This window comes from Vulpes vulpes, chromosome 13, assembly GCF_048418805.1.
Source record: "Vulpes vulpes isolate BD-2025 chromosome 13, VulVul3, whole genome shotgun sequence".
NCBI lineage: Eukaryota > Metazoa > Chordata > Mammalia > Carnivora > Canidae > Vulpes > Vulpes vulpes.
Genome location: NC_132792.1, coordinates 130,101,624 through 130,123,834, shown reverse-complemented (window position 1 = coordinate 130,123,834; position 22,211 = coordinate 130,101,624). Strand labels below are relative to the sequence as shown.

General features: G+C 39.6%; 1 protein-coding gene across 1 annotated transcript in view; it reads right to left on the bottom strand.

Moving 5' to 3' along the window:
- The window catches only part of TIPRL (TOR signaling pathway regulator), a 31,756-nt gene extending 10,153 nt beyond the window's left edge, over positions 1-21,603 (bottom strand). Inside the window, exons 1-4 of the mRNA XM_026003348.2 lie at positions 21,253-21,603; positions 15,143-15,322; positions 14,387-14,486; positions 4,490-4,621 (exon numbers count right to left, since the gene is read on the bottom strand). Coding sequence (XP_025859133.1) covers positions 4,490-4,621; positions 14,387-14,486; positions 15,143-15,322; positions 21,253-21,356 — 516 coding nt within the window. The 5' untranslated portion in view covers positions 21,357-21,603. The remainder of the gene's footprint in view (positions 1-4,489; positions 4,622-14,386; positions 14,487-15,142; positions 15,323-21,252) is intronic.
- Between the last annotated feature and the right edge of the window lie 608 nt (positions 21,604-22,211).

The following is a 22,211-nucleotide window of genomic DNA, read 5'->3' as shown; positions in this document are numbered from 1 at the left end:
TGAAAGCAACTGGGAAAAATGTAGATTTTAAGTCAGAAAACACTCTTTGTAAAAGACCAATTAAGTGGCCTCAAGCAAGCTTCAGTGGAAAGCACCTAACAAGGGCTCTGGAAATGACTGTCCTACTTCATTCTGATAATGTGACAGCCTGAAGCTATTAGCAATTCTCACAAACAACCAGTTCAGAAAATACTTCAGTATCAGTGTGTTCTACTACCAGGTCCCTCCCTGGTCTGACTGGGTAATTTATACACCTAAGACTCAGATCGGGATCAGCTTCTCTATAAAACCCTTCCTGGCCTATTCTCTCCATTTCCACGTGTCTACCCAGCTTTCTAGTCAACATGCATACAGCAATTGTACTATGGATAGTCAGAGAAGAAATATTCTTTGTCCCATAGTGTTAAGGGATAACTAAATCTTGAATCTGCCTAGGTAATTCTGATAAAATTCCAGGTTTGGGCATCACAGACTAGAGGCAGAATTACCTACATCCTGTTTCCCCTTTCTTCCTATCACCATGGAAGAAACATCTCTTCTATCTAAGGCTACTCTTTCCTCCCATGATCTAGATCCTAGAATATTATGAGCAAATGCAGAGTCAAACTGATCCACTGTGATTCATCTTGGACAAGTTACTAAATATCTCTGACCCTCCATTTCTGCTTATTGTGTAGAATTTCCGTAAGGATAAATGATATAATATAGATAAGTATCTAACACGGTGTCTGTGAAATAATAGAAAAAATATATATTGGTCTCTGCTTCTGGTGCCTGACAGAGGGCTTCTAAAACGCTTTTAAATTCTTAAGTGATAAGAGCACTTAGGAACATCTTTTGTCCTAATGAAGCAAATCTAAGTGGGCACCTGGGTCGGGGAATTGTCCCCAGGAAGACCAGGCCATGATCAGAAGCTTGGATTTTCAGTTCCCATGCTCACTTTCCAGAGACAAGAGAGGAGCTGGAAATGTAGTTAATAATTGACTATGCCTATGTGAGGAAGCCTCCATAAAATCCTGATGGTATGGGGTTCAGAGAGTTTCCAGGTTGGTGAACACATATATATACCAGGAGAGTAATGTATGCCAATTCCAAATGGGCAGAGGTCTTGCACGTGGGACCATCCCATACTTCCCATGTATCTCCCATCTGGCTGTTCGTCTATATCTCTGTAACCATATCCTTTAATAAACTGGTAAACATAAGTCAGCTTCCCTCAGTTCCGTGAGCTGTACTAGCAAATAATCAAATCCGAGGGAAGAGATGGGACATCTGGGTGGCTCAGTGGTTGAGCATCTGCCTTCAGCTCAGGGCATGAATCCTGGGGTCCTGGGATCGAGTCCTGCATTGGGCTCCCCATGGGGAGCCTGCTTTTCCCTCTACCTCTCTCTGTGTCTATCATGAATAAATAAATAAAATCTTAAAAAAAAAAAAAGGGAAGAGGTCATGGAAACCTCTAATATGTAGAGAAATGGACAAAAGTTGTGGGTAATCTGAAAACCTACTACTTACTTATGGCTGGCACTGAAGAGGTAGGGTTGGGGATGGTAGTCTTGTGGGTTTAAGCCCTTAACCTGTGGGATCTGACACTATTTCCAAGTAGACAGCAAGTTACATTGCAGGACACTGCACTAATGTCATAGAATTCTTGGTGTGAGGAAAAAACCTACACATCTGATGTCAGAAGCATTTTGAGTGTAAGAGTAAAGAAGACACGTAGGAAGAGAAGACCGTAGTTCTTCTAATCCGGTGTCTCACACACAGCTCGAAGCCTTCCTCTTACTCCCCTCCTCTGAAACCTCACTCCATTCATTTTCTCCCCTCTCTCCACAATGACTCCTTCCTGTGAGTACCTGAACATGATAGTCTTCCCCATATTTAAAAAAACAAAAAGCATGCACACCTCCATCAACCTCCTGTCCTCTCTTAGACATTTTCTGTTTCTTTTCATCCAGGGAAGGTTTTTGGAAGTTTGTCTCCACCTCCACATCTTTCACTTACCACCCTCCCCCCCCACCATGTAACCTAAACTGCACTTGCCAGCATGAATAACAATATCTTACTTGCTAAAACCAATAAACAAGGTTTTTAGTCTAGTGGATACCATCCCATTCTAAGATCTCTTTACTGCATGATACTGACCTTCATGACCTTCTTGAAAAGCTCTGCTTCCTTAGCTTCCCAGGCACCACCATAAACTATGTTTATATATACCGGGCTAGTCTTTGCTTCTATAGAAGGAACTTCATTTGGGGGGGGGGGGGGGGGGAACCTGGGTGGCTCAGTCAGTTGAGCATCCAGGTCTTGATTTGGCTTAGATCATGATCTCTGGGTCTTGCAATCGATGGAGCCCTGTGTTAAGCCCCACCTCTGGCTCCTCTGTCTGCTTATCTCCCTCCCTCTCCCTCTGTCCCTCCTCTGCTCTCCTGCAAGCATTCTCTTTTAAAATAAATAAATAAAATCTTTTAAAAATAAAGGGAACTTCATCTGTTCATACCCTACCACTAAACCAAGAGCTATGGCATTTATTTATAGCACTATGGGTTAGGTTGTTAGAAAGAAACCAACCCAAAACGGACACTATTCTAATGAAATCATTCCAGGCATTCTTAAAATAAAACCCTATCACGCATAACTTTTAAAATTACACAAGACAAGGGGAGGTCAAAGGTGTCTGGGTGGTGAAATCTGTTGAGCGTTGGATTCTTGGTTTTGGCTCAGGTCGTGATCTAAGGTTCATGAGATTGAGCCCTACGTGGGGCTATGAGCTCAGTGCAGAGTTGGCTTGAGATTCTCTCTCTTCCTCTGCCCCTCCCTGCACCTGTGCACGCTCGCTCTCTCTATCAAATAAATAAATATATCTTGTAAAAAAAAAAATAAAGAGTTATACAAGGTAAAAAAAGAACATGTTAAGATGATGTTACCCTTCAGTTTGAGACTTAGTCACTATTACTCCGGTACAAACATAATTTAGGCCCATCCTCTCCAACTCCTTCATCCACAAAAACACATGTGCTCCCCATATAACTACCCACTTGTATACACCAAGGAATAGCCACCTACTTGGATACAAATGCACCCAAATATAGGAACTCATAAGGAACAGTCCACATAGTCAATTAGTCATAGTAAGTGGGTAGGCAAGTGGAAAGGTGCATGACTGGGTAAGTTGGAAAAGTGAACAAATCTAAATGACAAAAGCTAAATTAGGGGAGGGTTATAGGTGAACAAGGGAGTAAGGTACTAATAAAACAATCATCTAATGGTAGAATAATGATATATATCAGATGGTACAAAGAAAACTGTCCCTAATTAGTTTCATGACCTTAGATAAACTAAACTTTTGGGCCTTGTCTACAAAACAAAGAAACTAAACTAACTGATTCTTTACACGTTCATTATAATTCTAAAATTGTGATTGTATAGAAAAACTCGACTTTAAAACATATTGCTATTTTGATTTATTGTTTTCATTCCTTATCATTTCAATCACAACGTCTACAATCATTATGCTCTAAGAACAATTGCTGATGCTGGAGCCCTGTCTTTGACAGACCTTATGGTAAGTGCTATAATCGAGGGGTTTTAAAAAAGCATTTATAGGGGTCTGGCAGAGGAAGACTTAATTCTGCCTAGGAGAGCTGCTGTGTGCCTTACAGAGGACATGACATTTTAGCTTGGTCTTGAGGGATAAGGCATGTAATACAAAGTCTCAGTTGAAGTTTTTCTGTGGTGTTAGAACCCCAATTATGACCTACTTGTAAACACATAGAAGTAACTTCTAATGATCTATGTATTACTTTTTTTTTAATTAATCATTTTAATTAATTATTTAAAAGATTTTAAAAAATTTTATTTTACTTGAAAGAGAGAAAGATAGTGAGAGAGAAAGAGAGAGAGCAGGGGGGAGAGGGAGAAGCAGACTCCCCACTGAGCCAGCAGGTCGACATGGGGCTCAATCCCAGGACCCCAGGATCATAACCTGAGCCAAAGGCAGATGCTTAACTCAGTGAGCCACCCAGGTGCCCCGTTATTCTTTTTAAACATGTTCTACCAATAACATTGTAAATGGAAGTGGTGTGTCCTCCAGATAGAAAAGAATACAAAGGGAGAAGGGAATTTACAAATGTCATTTCTGGTTTCCGCCTTTGTGCTGAAGATGGAAGTGCTATTTCTGGTGCACTGAAATTCTAACATCCATGGTGCTGTCTGCAGATCCTTTCAATATAATATTTCATTCAACAGTGAAAATTAAGTCATAATTTTCATTCAAGTTAAATAGTAAGCAAACTACAAAGTAGCCAGACACCTCTTAAAAGAAAGTATTTTGCTAAACTAAAGTCTTAGGAGTATACCAAGATTTTGTGAACTTTATAGTGGATATGAAGATGTACTCTAGACACAAGTGATACTTCACATGATACCATATTAAGACAATGGTAAGAATGGAAGAAAGTAGTTAATTTGGAGCAAAAATCATAGTACTCACAATCTTAACACTCAGACTTGAAACTCCATGATCATGAAGTTCATCCTCAAACAGGAGAACTTCTTCAAAAAATTTAATCTGTTCTCTGGCTTTCAATTTCTCTGTATCTATATGATCTGTTGTAGGTACGACCTGAAAGAAAAAATTTAAGAAGGAACACATAAACATTCATAAAGCTAGACACAGAAGAAAAGCTTTCCTACCAGCCTTTTCTGCATAGACAGACACACAGTTCTACATTTGGCTATCATCAGTAGACACAAAAGAGGAGCTATATTCCTTGTTTCTGAAAAAAAAAAAAAAAAGATACTAGAGATGGCTGGAACTATAGCTTCACAAAACATAGAGTCAAAATTCATCATCTTTCATACAAGTCAAATTAAAATCAAGCGTTCTGTTGTGATTATGAGAAAATTAATCATCTGAAAATTAGTGTGATGAACTACTACTGTCATAGACATCCAAAGCAGTTTTGTGCTGTGAAAGTCCACTTTTAAGACACTGGTCTGGAACTTTAAAAATTCCCATTTGAATCTTGTTACATATTTTGTTGTTGTTGTTGTTGTTGTTGTTGTTACATATTTTAGATTCCCAGCCTCGCTCCCCTGAACTTACAAAAAAATAGTACTTTAAATAATGAGGTAAATAAGAACTTTCAGAGAAATTCTGAGGGAAAAACTCCTAGCATTCCAAAGGGCTTTAGACGATGCTGGCCATTTTTTCCACTATATTATTTTGGGGCTCAAAGGCACACATATTCAGAACTTAACAAGAGGATCAACAATGTTAATAAGACAGGTCATATACGCAGCTAAGTCCAGGTGTCTCCTAACAGCTGTAGAGTATGATCTGAGATCATTCCTTACTCCACCCAATTTCACTAAAAAATGTTCAGCTTTTCTATTCTTTGGCATAGTTGTATCATAAATAAACACAACAATGCTTGCCAAGCCACAAGTGTTCAATAAACAGTAGCTATTATTTTACTTTACATAGTCGCCATGAGGAAATTGTTTGACTCATGGATAGCATTACCAAATGGAGAGTAGTCTGAGAAAACTGAATGAGAATTAGAAGAACATGATAAAGGATGTTCAAGAGACTATATGGACTGGGGAATAGTCTAAAGGAGTATTATATGATGTAGAGGGGAAAGATTATGATAAAAAGAAAGTAACAGTGTGTACAGGAGTTCCAAGAGGTGAAAAAATGTCCATAATTCTTCCATGTTCACTCACTCAGAGAGCTAAAGCTCTCTGTAATTTTATTCCAAAATGTATCTGGAGCAGACCTGAGACTACATACAAAGGAGAAAACTGGGAGTGAGAAGGGAGATGAGGAGCGGCAATAGGGCAGCATACAACCAACGTCTTGGTCACCTGTATGTTTGTATTCTATTTAAGACAAAAGCTGGTGCTTCTAGGACTGCCCAAGAGCATAAAACTTTAGTCAATATTAAATAAACACAACTTCTTAATTCCTTACTTTTTTTTTTAAGATTTTATTTATTTATTCATGAGAGACAGAGAGAGAGAGGCAGAGACACAGGCAGAGGAAGAAGCAGGCTCCACGCAGGGAGCCCGATGTAGGACTCGATCCTGGGTCTCCAGCATCACGCCCTGGGCTGAAGGCAGGCGCTAAACTGCTAAGCCACCCAGGGATCCCCTTAATTCCTTACTTTTTATTTAGCTTTACAAAGGAACACATTTGTAAGATCCTCCTTATAAAAACACCTGACTTCCAAAAAATCAACCATTCTATCAATTTTCTCATTAGTAAAAGGCTAATATTTCACTAGTATTTCATATATACCTTCATAAGTGACCAGTGAAAATGAATCTATAGCTTTTGCCATTTACTTATGAAATATTCTTATAAAATATAAAGTGTAAAAATAAAATAGAAAACATTCTTATAAAATATTTGAAAGAGAAAGAAAACAATTAGATAAAACATGGGTTAGGGATATTCATTATATTTAATTCACACTATCTTCTTCATTTGTAAGAACAAATACATTTAAAACATATTTTCTTTTTCACTTTTCTCTTCTTCAATCCTATTTATGTCCTCCCTAAACTCAGGAATCTGAAAAGAGGGAAAACCCCAAAACTAACAGCTACATTTAAAACAGATCAAACACTTCTGGCTTCTAACAATGTCAGAATAAAAAACCCAGACAAATCCTCTTGCTGAAGACAACTTAAAACCTGGATGAAAAACAGTAACTTTTTAAAAACATCAAATGGTCAAGATGCCGAAGAATTACTAGACTGAGCTCTGAAAGAGGACTGGAGCCCAGAAAAAGTGCAAGTGAGCCTGGAGTTGGTTGGTTTGGGCCTGGAGGTATCTGGAATGGCTGATCTAGGGGAGAAGCTCAGCTCTGCTAGGTTTTTGGCTCCATTGCTGCTCAATGGAAGGACCGGGGAGAATTCCCTGCGCCCCTCCCAATCTTGAGATGATACCTTCTAATGCAACACTGGTTTCACAACTTCCTATATTACCAGCCCAGTAAACTCAAATACTGGTCCCAAACCTTGGGCCAAATGTGGCCAAATGTGGTCCATCACCTATGTTCGCATGAATTGTGAGCTAAGAATCATTTTTACTGTTCTTAAATAACTGGAAAAAGCAGCTAAATTTTTTTAAAAGTATATTTCATGACACACGAAATTCAAATTCATTTTATGAATATATATATGAATTCATATATATTTCACTATCTGAAACTCAAATTTCCGTGTTCCTAAGTAAAAGTTTACAAAACAAAGCCCTGTCTATTAATTTACTTATTGTCTATGGCTGCTTTCAACTACAGTAGCACAGCTGAGCAGCTGTATCATAAACTCTATAAACCTCAAAACCTACAACATTTACTATCTTTACAGAATGTTTGTAGATCTATGTCCTTGACATGAATACCCTCAGATGGGGATGCCTGGGTGGGTCAGTGGCTGAATGTCTGACTTCAGCTCAGGTTGTGATCCCAGGGTCCTGGGATCAGGTCCTGCATCGGGCTCCTCACAGGAAGCCTGCTTCTCCCTCTGCCTGTGCCTCTGCCTCTCTCTCTGTGTCTCTCATGAATAAATAAATAAAATATTTAAAATATAAATATCCTCAGGTGACTGTTAGAAATGACAAAAATCTCTTCTGAGGAAAAGAAAATCATCATCTTGGGATTTAAACAAAAATAAGGAGATGTATTAGGAGCCTAGACATCATAAACCAGAACTAACAGAAATAACAAGACAATAAAAGACCTTAGGGACTCCAGATACTGAAAATGAGGCCAAAGCTGTAAAACAACAATGCACACTAGTTCCAAGGAAATAAAGGCTAAAGTAAAAAAATTCAAATCATACTAGAACATATTTTTTAAAAAGAATTGTGATCAGGAAGGATCCTGCTGGAGGGTGCTTGCAGCATTTTATTTCTTTTCCTGGGTGGCTACATTTCACAATTCATTAAACTGTACCTTCGTGTTTTCTGAGTTATTGGCTTAAAAAAGTTATGGGATACTACAAACATTCTTGATATCTTACAAGAAAAGTGAGTCCTACTCATCTTTCAAATAGGACCTCCCTCACATCAGATGAAGGCTTATGATAAGGAAATTACTCGACTTATAAAAATATTTTTAGTTTATCGTATAAAGTTAATCAATGGTAAATGCTAAGAACCCTATGTTAAATTTCCTTCTTAAAAATTTCCTCTTTAAAAATTAAGTGGTTTGGGAAGCCCGGGTGGCTCAGCGGTCTAGTGCCGCCTTTAGCCCAGGGCCTGATCCTGGAGTCCCGGGATCAAGTCCCACGTCAGCTCCCTGCAAGAAGCCTGCCTCTCCCTCTGTCTGTGTTGATGCTTCTCTCTCTCTCTCATGAATAAATGAATAAAATCTTTAAAAAAAAATTAAGTGGTTTGTGTGTGTAAAGATATATATTTATCTTTATATATATGTAATACATATAAGAAAAATATTTTTTTGTTTCTATAGTACATACCATTAGGAACATATAGTGAAGTTGCTGTTATACAGTGATTTTTTTCTTTTTTTAAAAAAATTAAGATATAACTTCAATATTATACAAGATTCACATTTTGAAAGTGTACAATTCGGTGGTTTTTAGTATTTTCACAAGATTGTACATTCCTCACCACTATCTAACTCCAGAACACTGCATTATCCCAAAGAGAAACTCCCATACCTATTAGCAGTAACTCTTCATTCCCTCCTTTCCCTAACTCCTGGAAACCACTACTCTAATTTCTGTTTCTACAAATTTGCCTTCTCTGTAAATCATTCTGGAATCACACATGTGTGTTTTGTGTCTGACTTCTTTCACTTAGCATGTTTCAAGGTCCATCCATGTTGCAGCACATATTGCATTTCACTCATTTTTCAAGACTAAATAATATTCCACTGTCTAGATACACCAGTTCTACTTATCCACTGATGATTATTTGGGTGTTTTCCACATTTTAGCTATTATGAATAATGCTGCCATGAACAGTGGGGTACAAGTTCTTGCATGGATATGTTTTCAATTCTCTTGAGTGTAAACCAAGGGAGCAGAATTGCATGTTATATGGTATCTCTATGTTTAACTTTTTTTTTTAATTGCAGCCAAACTATGTAACACGAGATCTACCATCTTAACCATTTTTAAGTTTATAATTCAGTAATGTTGACTATACTCACATTGATGTCAAACAGATCTCTAGAACTTTTTCATCTTGCAAAATGAAATAATATCAGAATTGTTAACCCAGGGACACCTGGGTGGCTCAGTGGCTGAGAGTCTGCCTTTGGCTCAGGTTGTGATTCTGGGGTCCTGGGATCGAGTCCCACATCAGGCTCACCGCAGGGAGCCTGCTTCTCCCTCGGCCTATGTCTCTGCCTCTCTTTGTGTGTCTCTCATGAATAATAAATAAAATCTTAAAAAAAAAAAAAAAGAATTGTTAACCCATACCCCTGTGAAAAACAATTTTATCAACTAGGATACGATACTTCTATCGTTCCTTTTGTCTTAGACTTAACAAAGTCCATTCATTTCCAATGTTTAAGTCTATACAGTCCCCCTTAAAAATGTACTTTGAAAAGCTGAAGATATTAAAGATCATATATAAGTGGCCAATAAGCATATAAAAGATGCTCAACATCACTAATCATTAGAGAAGTACAAATCAAAATTCCTCATGCATTGTTGATGGAAATATAAAATGGTGCAGTCACTGTAGAAAACAGTATGAAGGTTCTTCAAAAGATTAAAAATAGAATTGTCATGTGATCCAGCAATTCCACTTCTGGGTATATAACCAAAAAACTAAAAGCCAGATCTCAAAGAGATTTTTGCACACCCTTCAAAAGATTAAAAATAGAACCGTCATGTGATCCAGCAATTCCACTTCTGGGTATATAACCAAAAAACTAAAAGGCAGATCTCAAAGAGATTTTTGCACACCTATGTTCATAGCACTATTATAGCCAAGGACAAGCAACCCAAATACTCATTGATGAATAAGTGGATAAATAAAATATGGTATACAAGTATACAGAAATATTATTCACCCTTAAAAAGGATGGAAAGTCTGACACGTGTAATACTGATGAACCTTAAGGACACTATGCTAAGTGAAATAAGCCAGTCACAAAAGACAAATATTGTATGATTCCACTTATCTGAATTATCTAGAGTAGTCAACTTCATAGAAACAGAAAATAGAATGGTGGTTGCCAGGGGCTGGGGGAGGAGGAAGTAGGGAGTTATTGTTTAATAGATACTGAGTTTCAGTTTTTCACCATGAAAAAGTTCTGGAAATTGTTGCACAACAATAACTTAACACTAAGTTAATATACATAGAAATTGTTAAGATGGCAAATTTTGTAATATGTTTTTTATTACAGTAAAAAAAAGGAAAGAGGAAAATAGTTCAAAATATTAATTTACACTGAATGAATTTGCAAATGTTCCAAAATGCTTTTAAAAAAATGCCTTTTTTTAGGGGCACCTGGGTGGCTCAGTTAGCTAAGCATCTGACTCTTGGTTTCAGCTCAGGTTATGATCTCAGGGTCCTGGAATCGAGCTTGTCTAGTTCCAGGCTCAGTGGGGAGTCAACTTGAAGATTCTCTCTTCCCCTTTCCCTCTGCCCCTCCTCCGGCTCCAGCTATCTCTTTTTCTCTTTTTTTTTTTTAATTTTTTTTTAAAGATTTATTTATTTATTCAGAGAGAGAGAGAAAGGCAGACACAGGCAGAGGGAGAAGCAGGCTCCATGCAGAAAGCCCGATGTGGGACTCAATCCCGGGTCTCCAGGATCACACCCCAGGCTGCAGGAGGCGCCAAACCGCTGCGCCACCGGGGCTGCCCAGCTATCTCTTTTTCTCACTCTCTTTCAAATAAATCTTTTTTTAAAATGCTTTTTTATTTTTTTTTAATTTTTATTTATTTATTCATGAGAGACATAGAGAAAGAGAGAGCGAGAGGCAGAGACACAGGCCGAGGGAGAAGCAGGTTCCATGCAGAAGCCTGACATGGGACTCGATCCCGGGACTCCAGGATCATGCCCTGGGCTGAAGGCAGGCGCTAAACCGCTGAGCCACCCAGGGATCCCTAAAAATGCTTTTTTAAATGCATGGACATCATACACATTCTATTCCTAAAAGGCAATACAACTAGAAGAGGCAGTCTTCCACTTCTAGTCTCCTGGAAAGTAAATTTATTTTTTAACTGGAATGAAGAAAACGACCACATATTGTCAGGTACATATCAAGCATGTGACCTCATAACATTCTTACACCATAATCTCAGAGATGTTCCGAGGGTGGCCCAGCTAATAAATAGCAAGGCTGGATTTGAATCTAGGCAGTACAAGTCTATGACTGACTTTCTTCTCTTACACTATGCTACAACTCACAGAGTAATAGGCAAAACAACCCAAGAAGGGTGAGAAACGCTACCCACACACACACACACACCAGCAGCCTCCAGCAATTAAAAGGCAAGAATTTAAGGCCAAAAGGAAAGGCTTCATTCTAATGTCTCATTCTGTGACATTCTTTTTATTCATATAAAATATATTCTCTTCCATGGGCATATATTTTCTATACATAGCAGGACTTTTGTTTTCAGAAAAGGTGAAGAATTAAATAATTTAAAATCCCAGGTAATGATATAGGTTAAAAAATCCTTACATATCGAGAAAGTCAAAAGCAGAAAATGTTCCTATGGGATGATCTTCCCCATACAACAAACATGCTTAACAATAAGCTACCACATTGGTATTATGCTGTTAAGAGATACATACTTTAAGATCTTGAACCCATTTCTTCATCTGCAAAATGAGGATAAGAATGCCTATGATATAAGGTTATTTTGAGGATTAAGCAACAAAGTTCTAACAGTTTTGCCTTGAAAACAGTTACTTGATTTTTTAGGGCAATAAACGAATATAACCATCAACTTGTTTAGATCATAAAGCAAATATAAATATTTAAACAATATATCTAGGGGCAGCCCGGGTGGCTCAGCGGTTAGTTCCACCTTCAGCCCAGGGCATGATCCTGGGGACCCAGGATTGGGTCCCACATCGGGCTCCTTCCATGGAGCCTGCTTCTCCCTCTGCCTATGTCTCTGCCTCTCTCTCTGTGTGTCTCTCATGAATAAATAGATAAATAATCTTTAAAAAAATAAACAATATATCTAGTCTTGGTATTTCAATAATACCTAATATATATCTTTTTTTTTTTAATTTTTTTTTTTTTTTTTTTTATGATAGTCACAGAGAGAGAGAGGCAGAGACACAGAGGGAGAAGCAGGCTCCATGCACCGGGAGCCCGACGTGGGATTCGATCCCGGGTCTCCAGGATCGCGCCCTGGGCCAAGGGCAGGCGCTGAACCGCAGCGCCACCCAGGGATCCCCCTAATATATATCTTTTGACAGTATCTTGGCATATATCTAGTCTAATATTTTGGTCTTGGTATTTCAATATTAACTTAGTTCCCTTGACATCTGAGATATAATATTATCATAATAATAAAAGCAGCTACCATTTATGGACTCTTGCTATGTAACAGACACTGTGCTAAACACTTTACATAATCATTTCCTTACAACTGTTATTATCCAGTTTACCAAAGTGATAAATAATGTTTAGCAAGATTAAACTGCTTTTCCGGGCAGCCCCAGTGGCTGGGCAGTTTAGCGCCACCTTAAGCCCAGGGCCTGATCCTGGAGACCTGGGATCAAGTCCCGTGTCGGGCTCCCTGCGTGGAGCCTGCTTCTCCCTCTACCTGTGTCTCTGCCTCTCTCTCAATCTCTGTCTCTCACGAATAAATAAATAAAATCTTTAAAAAATAATAAAATAAAAAATAAATAAACTGCTTTTCCAAGTTAAGTAATGGTGCTGGGATTTGAACCCAGGCCTGCCAAAGCCTGAGCTCATTACTACCAGTGAGGGGGTGTTTACACTAACATTTGTCAACAATACCTCAAAACAAATTACATCTCAGGTGACTGTGTCAGTAAGAGTACTGAACACACGTGCTTTTCACCTCCAACTCTCATCCTCCCTGTTTCTACTGCTGTGCTTCTTGCTCCTCCATCACAGCTAATGCTACTTCATAACCCACAGGAGGCCTTTTGTAAGTCATCACTCCTACAAAGGAATAAAACAAGGTCCCATTCCCTTATTCCTGGCAATGAAAGATCAAATGGACTACGTTCTTTACAAAGTTTCTCAATCAGAAGAAAGAACATTACTCTGGGAAGTATTAGGGACTGAAATAACCTTGCTCCCCACTAGACCATAAAGGAGGGATTTCTGTTCTTTGCTGTATCCACAGCTCCTAGAATTAGTGCATAGCTCAGAGGAAGAGCTCAAGAATGAGTGAAGGAATGAATAAATGCATACATGTTCTCTCTAAAAATGTATATTGTCTTGGAAGCAGCAGAGAAAACCAGTTAAACCTTGGATTACATGAGAGGCGGAAACTAAAGAGAATAGAGTTCCTTCCATGAACTTCTGACTTTCCAAGACTCTAAAGATCTCTGCAGAGACAAGGAGCCCATACATAGCTCTATCTCCTTAACATTTCTGTCTAAAAGCCAACATATGATATAGGGTCTCTAATAATTACTTTATTTACACTAAAATGATTTTGTTCTCTGTAATTGAATGTGATCATTAGAGAATGCAACCTAAGCCAAATTTTCTTCATTTCAGTCAAACTTTAGGATTTCAAAATGCAGCTAAGTTCCTAATATGAGACATACCAATTCCACTTTCCCAGCGTCATTCACCATAAAGTCAATCTCTTCTTAAGCACAGTTTACACATATGCATGATTAATGTAGAGCTTTAGAATTTATCGAGAGCTTTCCCACAGATTAGCTCATATCAAAACTCTATTGGGAGGTCATTGTTTCTGTTTACCCAATTTACTAAGAAAGTTGAGACTCAGAGTAAGTAGCTTCCTAGAGTCATACCAGGCCCCAGACAGTGCAAGCAGGACAAAGACCCAAGCTGTCTGACCAGAAGTCCTACCTGGCCACCTGCCTGTTCATCTGTACAATTGTAAGCTACTAACCAGCAGGTTCTAAGTCGCCTAATTCATTATACCAAGGGCAGATACACATTTTAATGCTTTTTGAAAAATAATGGTAACATCAAGGCAGTTTGCTATTGCTACTAAACATACTTTGAGAATAAAAACTATTCCACTATGGCCTTCTTATCTTTTGCTTATAATCAAAAAGCAAAATCCCTTCACATTAGGTTCTAAAGCTTTCCTCAATAGAAAGTGGGATGAAAGTAGCAGCAAAAATAACCATTAAAAAGTTCTAATGCTGAGACTGTCCAAGACAATTACTGACTTTATCATAAAAGCAAAAAATAAGATTTACCTTTAACTTAAGTGATTCTCCAAGTAATGTCCCCTTATAATCTGTTGTATAGGTCCAATCGTATGGTTTAATAACTTCCTTGGAGTGTTCACCCTCCGTCCTCAAATATCAAAATGAGAAGGATTATAATCAGTGATGCAGAATATAGACCATCTGTATTCATATAACACACCAAATTACATTCTACGAATAATATAAATATCCTAATTTGCCAAAATTCACTAATACAAGATCTTTCTTGTTTTTCCTGCATATTTGTTGTTAAACTTGTCATAGCTGATAAAGTCTCTCCCATTGTCTGTATACTGCCTAAGGACATGGTTTAAAAGTTGATTCCTCCAAGGTACCTAGTACATAATAGGTAATAATTGCTAATTTGATTATCAAAGAAAATACATTTTTCTCTATTTCAAAGCTCCTCACATTTACAATGCAAATCACAAGTAAACATTTTTCTCAAAAACAGGAACATTAAAGTACACAGTGTACCGCCTCTTCACTAAAGAACACTGAAAGCTCAAAAATGTAAACCTTACATAGCTCAGCTCAACTGTAATTCAATTAACTCAACAAGTATTCAATAGGTGGAGTAACTAATCTCCATTTTATGGAAGAGAAAAATGAATCCTAGAATGATTGAACTACCAAGTTTAATAGTAACACTTGCCTTTCACTCTAATAAAATACACATAACATGACTGAAGATATCTTTCCACTTTTCTTTTTCATTTAACCCGTAACTGCCCGGATTCTCACCTGCTTTCCTGCCACTCTTCAGCACAGGCTACTTTAAGCATTCCTTGATAGTTGTTTACACATCTTAATGCATCTGTAGCATTGAACTCAATCCCAAAGCCAGAGCCATGCTGGATTCTTAAAACGTTGTCTCCAAACATCATTTCAGGGAGAGATGGCATATGTAATTCATCGGCTAACCTACGCATAACCAAAAGTCAGGTGATAGTTCCATATGTTATAATCACAAAGTGTGCAACAGAGGCAAAAGTTTAAATGTGCTCTGAGTGCAGTTTAGCGCCTGCCTTTGGCCCAGGGCACGATCCTGGAGTCCCGGGATCGAGTCCCACGTTAGGCTCCCATCATGGAGCCTGCTTCTCCCTCCTCCTGTGTCTCTGCCTCTCTCTCTCTCTCTCTGTCTCTCTGTCTGTCTATCATAAATAAATAAATAAATCTTAAAAAAAAACTACCCTCTCTCAAAAAATATTTTAAAAATAAATAAATAAATACAAATAAATGTGCTCTGAGTGAAGCTCTAAGGGACCAAAAGAAAGCACAAGACTTCAGTGCAAGTGCTCTATGACAGATACTCTAGCAGATCAGGAGCCTTTCTTTTCCATTTTCTTTTTTAAGACTTCTGGATTTTTGAATAGCTACACAGCTATTATTGTTAGGTAAGGTAAAATAACATCATATTAAAAGATATATTCTTACATAAAGCCAACAAAGGATCTATATATATCCTAAGACCATAATTACCCTTTTTCCAATTGTTTTAGATCTACTTCTAATCATATTTACAAATTAAATCTTGCATATATATTAAAAACAAATAAGCAAAAAATCCTGCAAGAACAAATTAAACAACAGAAAAAATACTGATTCTTATTAGAAACATCTATTTCACCCCTGGATCACAGAAGGCCCACCACTATCAAGAATAAATATAGGTTCTAATTCTACTACGACTGCCTAGGAGATGACCTAAGGTACCACAGTATTATGGTTCCATAAGCTTCATGTTTCTGGTAGACTCTGTTCTTACATAACAATTATATTAGCCTGTTTCCTGTAGGAAAACAACTTTTCTAATATAATTTTCAACTTGTCACAAGTTTTAAAAGGTGGTGATGACGGCAAAAGCGCCAGTACTAATGAGGGAAACCAGCACTTGCTTACATGGATTTCTGGAAGGACTGTGTCAATGTACATTCTGTCCACTGGGGTACCAATTGAGCAATAAGTACCAAGAACTTAAATTTATATTGACTCAAAATATCCGTTTTGGGAAATCTGTAATAAGGAAATAATCCCCGGGACACCTGGATGGTTCAGCGGTTGAGCGTTGGCCTCTGGCTCAGGGCATGACCCCGGAGTTCTGGGATCAAGTCCACATCAGGCTCTGCAGCGAGCCTGTTCCTCCCTCTTCCTATGTCTCTGCCTCTCTCGCTATCCCTCATGAATAAATGAAATCTTAAAAAAAAAAGAGAGAATCCCCAGTGTAGAAAAAAGCTATACACTTTAATACTCATAACCATCTTATTTATAATAGTAAAAAGAAGTACTTGGATGTCCATTTATAAATAAATAAATGGTTATATAAACTACAGTATATCCATACGATGCAATATTATAGGATCATCAGAAATGTTTAAAGAGAAAATATAATAAAATAGAAAAAATGATTATGATACAATAGTAAGAAAAAACTGGATGTATATTTATTACATCTGTCTGTATATATATATATCAGTGATCTAACATTTTAAGTTACATCTTTAGTATGATATCTAATAATGTTAATTTTGCATCATAAATGTGAGTAAAATTTATTCTTAGTTATTAGGAGCTAGAAAATACTAAGTGCTAGAGAAATTAACCTTCCTATGTCCACTACAACACTACTCACAATAGCCAAGATCTGGAAACAACCTAAGTGTCCATCCACAGATATAGAGATAAAGAAAACATGGTTTATACATACAATGGAATACAAGGCAATCTTTAAAAAGGAAAGAAATCCTGCAATATGCAACATGGATGAACTCTGAGGACATTATGCTAAGTAAAATAAGCCAGTCACAGAAAGACAAATACTACATGATTCTATGTATATGAGGTACCTAAAATAGTCAAATTTTGAGCTGTCTGGGTGGCTAAATTGGTTAAATGCCAAATTCTTGATTTTGGCTAAGGTCATAATCTCAGAGTTGAGAGACTGAGCCCCAAGCTGGGCTCTATGCTTCAGCGCATAGTCTGCTTGAGATTCTCTCTCCTTCTCTGCCTCTGCCCCTTCCCCTGCTCACACATGCTCTCTCTATATATAAAATAAATAAATATATAAATAAATAAGTAAAGCCTTTTTAAAAATAATAATAAAATAGTCAAATTTGTAGAATCAAACAGTGGAATGGTGATTGCTAGAGGCTGGCGGGGGGAGGATAAGTTACTAATCAATAGACCTAAACCTTCAGTCAAGTAAGATGAATAAGCTCTAGAGATCTGCTGTACAACACTATACCACAATTAATAATGATGTATTATACACTTAAAAATTTGTTAAGAGGAGAACTACAAAAGACCCTGAATAGCAAGGCAATCTTGAGAAAGTAGCTAGAGGTAACATGCTTCCTAATTTCAATCTATACTACAAAGCTATAATAGCCAAAACAGTGTGGTGCTGGCACAAAAACATACACACTGATCAATGAAACAGACTAGAGAGTCCAGAAATAAATCCACTTATGGAATTCCCGGGTGGCCCAGGTGGTTAAGCTTCTGACTCTTGATTTCAGCTCAGGTCATGATCTCAGAGTTGTGAGACTGACCCCCACATAAGATTCGGCAATAGGGGGGAGTCTGCTTGAGATTCTCTTTCCCACTCCGTCTGCTCCTCCTCCTCCCTGCTTGTGTGTCCACTCACATGATCTCTCTCTCTCTCAGATAAATAAATCTTTAAACCCACACTTATATGGTCAATTAATCTTTGACAAAGGAGGCAAGAACATACAATGAGGAAAAAACAGTCTCTTCAAGAAATGATGCTGGGAAAACTGGAAAATCACATGCAAAAGAAGGAAACTGAACTACTTCCTTACACTAAACACAAAAATAAATTCAAAATAGATTAAAGACCTAAATGTAAGACCAGGGACGCCTGGGTGGCTCAGCGGTTGAGCGTCTGCCTTCCGCCCCGGGCATGATCCCAGGGTCCAGGATCAAGTTCCACTTTGGGCTCCTTGTGGGGCATGGGGCACCTGCTTCTCCCTCTGCTTATGTCTCTGCCTCTCTCTCTCTGTGTCTCTCATGAATAAAAAAATTTTTAAATCTTTAAAAAAAAATAAATATAAGACCAGAAACTATAAAATTTCTAGAAGAAAACATTCGGCAATAAGCTCCTTCATATCAGTCTCAGCAATATTTTGTGGATATGTCTCTTCAAGCAAGAGCAATAAAAACAAGAATAAATAAATGGGAGTACGTAAAACTAAAAAGCTTTTGCAGAGCAAAGGAAATCATCAATAAAATGAAAAGACAATCTACTGAACAGCAGATATTTGCAAGTGATATACTCAATAAGGGATTAATATCCAAAGTATATAAAGAACTCACACAACTCAATACACACACACACACATACACACACACACACACACACAATCTAGAAATGGGCAGAGCAGCTGAAAAGACATTTCTCCAAAGACACAGAGACACATGAAAAGACATTGAACATTACTAATTATCAAGGAAATGCAAATCAAAACCACAATGAGATATCACCTCACACCTGTGAGAATGGCTATTATTAAAAAGACGAGAAATAACAAGTGTTGGTGAGGATGTGGAGAAAAGGGAACCCTCCCACCCTGTTGGTGGGAATGCAAAATGGTACAGCGATTTGAAGAACCCTAGAGGTTCCTCGAAAAATTAAAAACAAAACTACCATATAATCCAGCAATTCCACTTCTGGGTATTTATTTGAACTAAATAAAAACACTGATTTGAAAAAAAATACATGCACCCTATGTCCACTGCAGCATTATCTACAATAGCTGAGATATGAAAGCAACCTGGGTATCCATCGAAAGATGAATGTTTAAAGATATAGATGTAAATATAAATACACACATATTTCCAAGAAAAAAGCACAAACTTCCAAAGGAAAATAAATTTAAGAATGAGGATCTCATGTTAAGTGTTCCTACTACAATAAAACAAAATTTTTTAAAAGAAAATATTAGGGGATCCCTGGGTGGCTCAGCAGTTTAACGCCTGCCTTTGGCTCAGGGTGTGATCCTGGAGTCCTGGGATCCGGTCCCTCGTCAGGCTCCCTGCATGGAGCCTGCTTTTCCCTCTGCCTGTGTCTCTCTGCCTCTGTGTGTGTGTGTGTCTGTGTGTGTGTGTGTGTGTGTGTCTCATGAATAAATAAAATCTTTTAAAAAAAGAAAGTATTAAACACTTTAAAAATTTAATAAGATGAAGATTGAGTATACTGGAATAAATATTCCATAAAAAACATCCAATTAAGTAAATTGTAACTACTGAACAATGTATATGAAATAATATGAGCTGTGATTCTCTGAATTTTCCCCAGTATATCCGGAAAAATCTGGTGATCCTACAAAATATTCCAGTTATATATGTAAAACAATTAGTCTCTAATTTACACTGCTAAACATCCTTTCATGACTCCCTGGTCACTTACCTCTGCCTAAACCTCAAGTGTGCCCTACGCTACCATCCCGTAACTTTTTCCTTTTCTTCTGGATGACTTCTACAAGATTTAGTCCACTCCCAAGGCTCCAGGTGCCATACAAGCTGATGATTCCCAAACCCAAACCCATGGACAGTCATGTTGAGTTCCAAGATAAATGCTTGCCACACCGTCACTTCGTGACCCCCACACAACTCACACGGTTCGGCGATCTCAACTCATCCTCTATTCAATCATTGCCCCAATCTGTTCTTCCTCCTATTTCTCACCTTGTTCAATGACAAAGCTTCCCATGCAATAGCCCAAGCAAGAAATCTTGTCATCACTATAGACTCCTCCTCCTTCTTCCCTCTTGCTGTCAACCATCAAATCCAGGTACCTAATCTTCTAAAACCTCCCTTTTGCCTCCTCTTCTAACGGGTCTCCTTTCCCAGTCCTGCGGCCCTCCAATCCATCCTCTACATCACCCGCAGAGAAATCTTTCAGAGTATACATCTGACAATGTCACTGCTTTGTATAAAATCACACCGGTGGTAGTCACACACAATACTAACTCCTCAGCCTGGCCTACAAATTCCCTCCAGCTCCACTCCCCTGGGCCCTATCTCCCACTTCCCATTACTCCCCCTCTGGAACCCCACGCTGCAACCACACAGAAACGGTTCTTCAAAAAAACCCAGGCTCGCGCTCCTGGCTTTACACGTGTCCCCGACGCCCCCAAGCTCTGTCCAAATTCAGTTCAGGCGTCACAAACGCCGCACCGCTCGCACCATGCCTGGCCTCGGGGCTTCACACGTGCGCCCATCCCCACCCCATCCCGCCGACTTTATCCAGATTCACTCAGGCATCCGAATTTCCCGGAGCCCGTGTGCCTCTCAACCGTCTCAAATAATCCCGCCTGTGCATCTTGATAAAGATGTTATTCAGTTATTCACGCGGTGTTATAAAGGCCTGGCTCTCCCATAAGGCTGCATTCCTGGAAGCTGAGGCTCTTCCACCTTTCGTATCTCAAGTGCCTGGCACAGCACCTGACATTCTAAAAACCAAGCACAAGTATCGTCCCCGCCATCAACCCCCAAGAAAACAGGTCACCGCCACCACCACCACCCCCGCCCGGAAAGAAACGGGGGAAAGGAGCCGCAGGCTGGGACAGGCAGGGACGTCCGGCGAGGGCGAAGTCCACCAGCACAGTCACGCTCCGCTCAAACCCGGGCGGACTGACAGTTGCCCGAACGCACGCCAGGCGACCCCCGCCGAAGGACAGGGGGTGGCGCCAGGATTCTCTCCGAGTCACGCAAGGGTCCCATCAGGGACGGCGCCCCCGCCCCCGCCCCCGGGGGTTGGGGCTGCGCGCGGCTCGCCCTGCCTCCCGCCCAGGCCCAGCTCCCGGCCCGCGCCCCGAGTCCCGGAGCCTCACTTCTCCACATCCGCTGACTTCATGATGTGGGTCTTCGCCGCCGTCAGCTTCCAGGGCCCGAAGGAGAAGTCCTGGTGGCTGCTCTGGAAGCCGTGGATCATCATGGCCGAGGCGGCGCCGGCGCTGACCTCACGGAACACGCTGGACGAGCGGCGGCAGCGGCGGCAGCGGCGGCGAAGGCCGACACCGGTTTCTCCGCCTCCGCCAGGCCCAGCCCCCTCGGCTTCCGAGCCGTTACCATGCCCGGCCCCTGCCGCCCCGCCCCCTGCCGCCCTACCAGGACGCGGGCCCTCCTTTCCGCCTCCTCCGCCTCTTCGAGCTTTACTTCCGGGGCCAGTTGCTAATGTTGCGTGACCTATACGTCTTACGTCACGATGCACCGGAAAACAAAAAAAGGGGCGAAACTACTGAGGGGCGGGGCTTCGGCGGCAGGGGGTGTGGCCAATGACGCACCGCCCCTCCCGCCAGACTCCTTGCATGACGTCACCTGGGAGTATTTTCACAGAACGCCCGTGATGGGGAAGGCGAATTCAACAAGATCTTTAGAGAACTCGCAAAGTGCTGTGATTACGTCCACGTTGGCGAATCAGCGTGCAGAGAAAATGCCGTATATTTTTCTGTTGAGGCCAAAAACCCAGAAATCCCTTAGGATTTAGAGGTCCAGCACCAAATGTTACATGATTCAGAAGTGGACATCTAGCAACTAAGATGTTGACTGAGACTCCTTTATCAAAAATTTCAGACTTCGGACAGTTCAAGACTTTCCTATTCTAGGTCCCTGGTAGAGTGGAAGCAACACTGGAGAAACTGGTATTAAATCCACTTTTGCGGTGCTGTTTTGGGCATCCTTGGGCAAACGTCTTAACCTATGACTTTGGCTTCAGTTGCCTCAAAACAAGATGGCTTCATGCTAGGACATCTCCCGAATCTTGTCTTTCTGGCCTCATTTCCAGAACCTC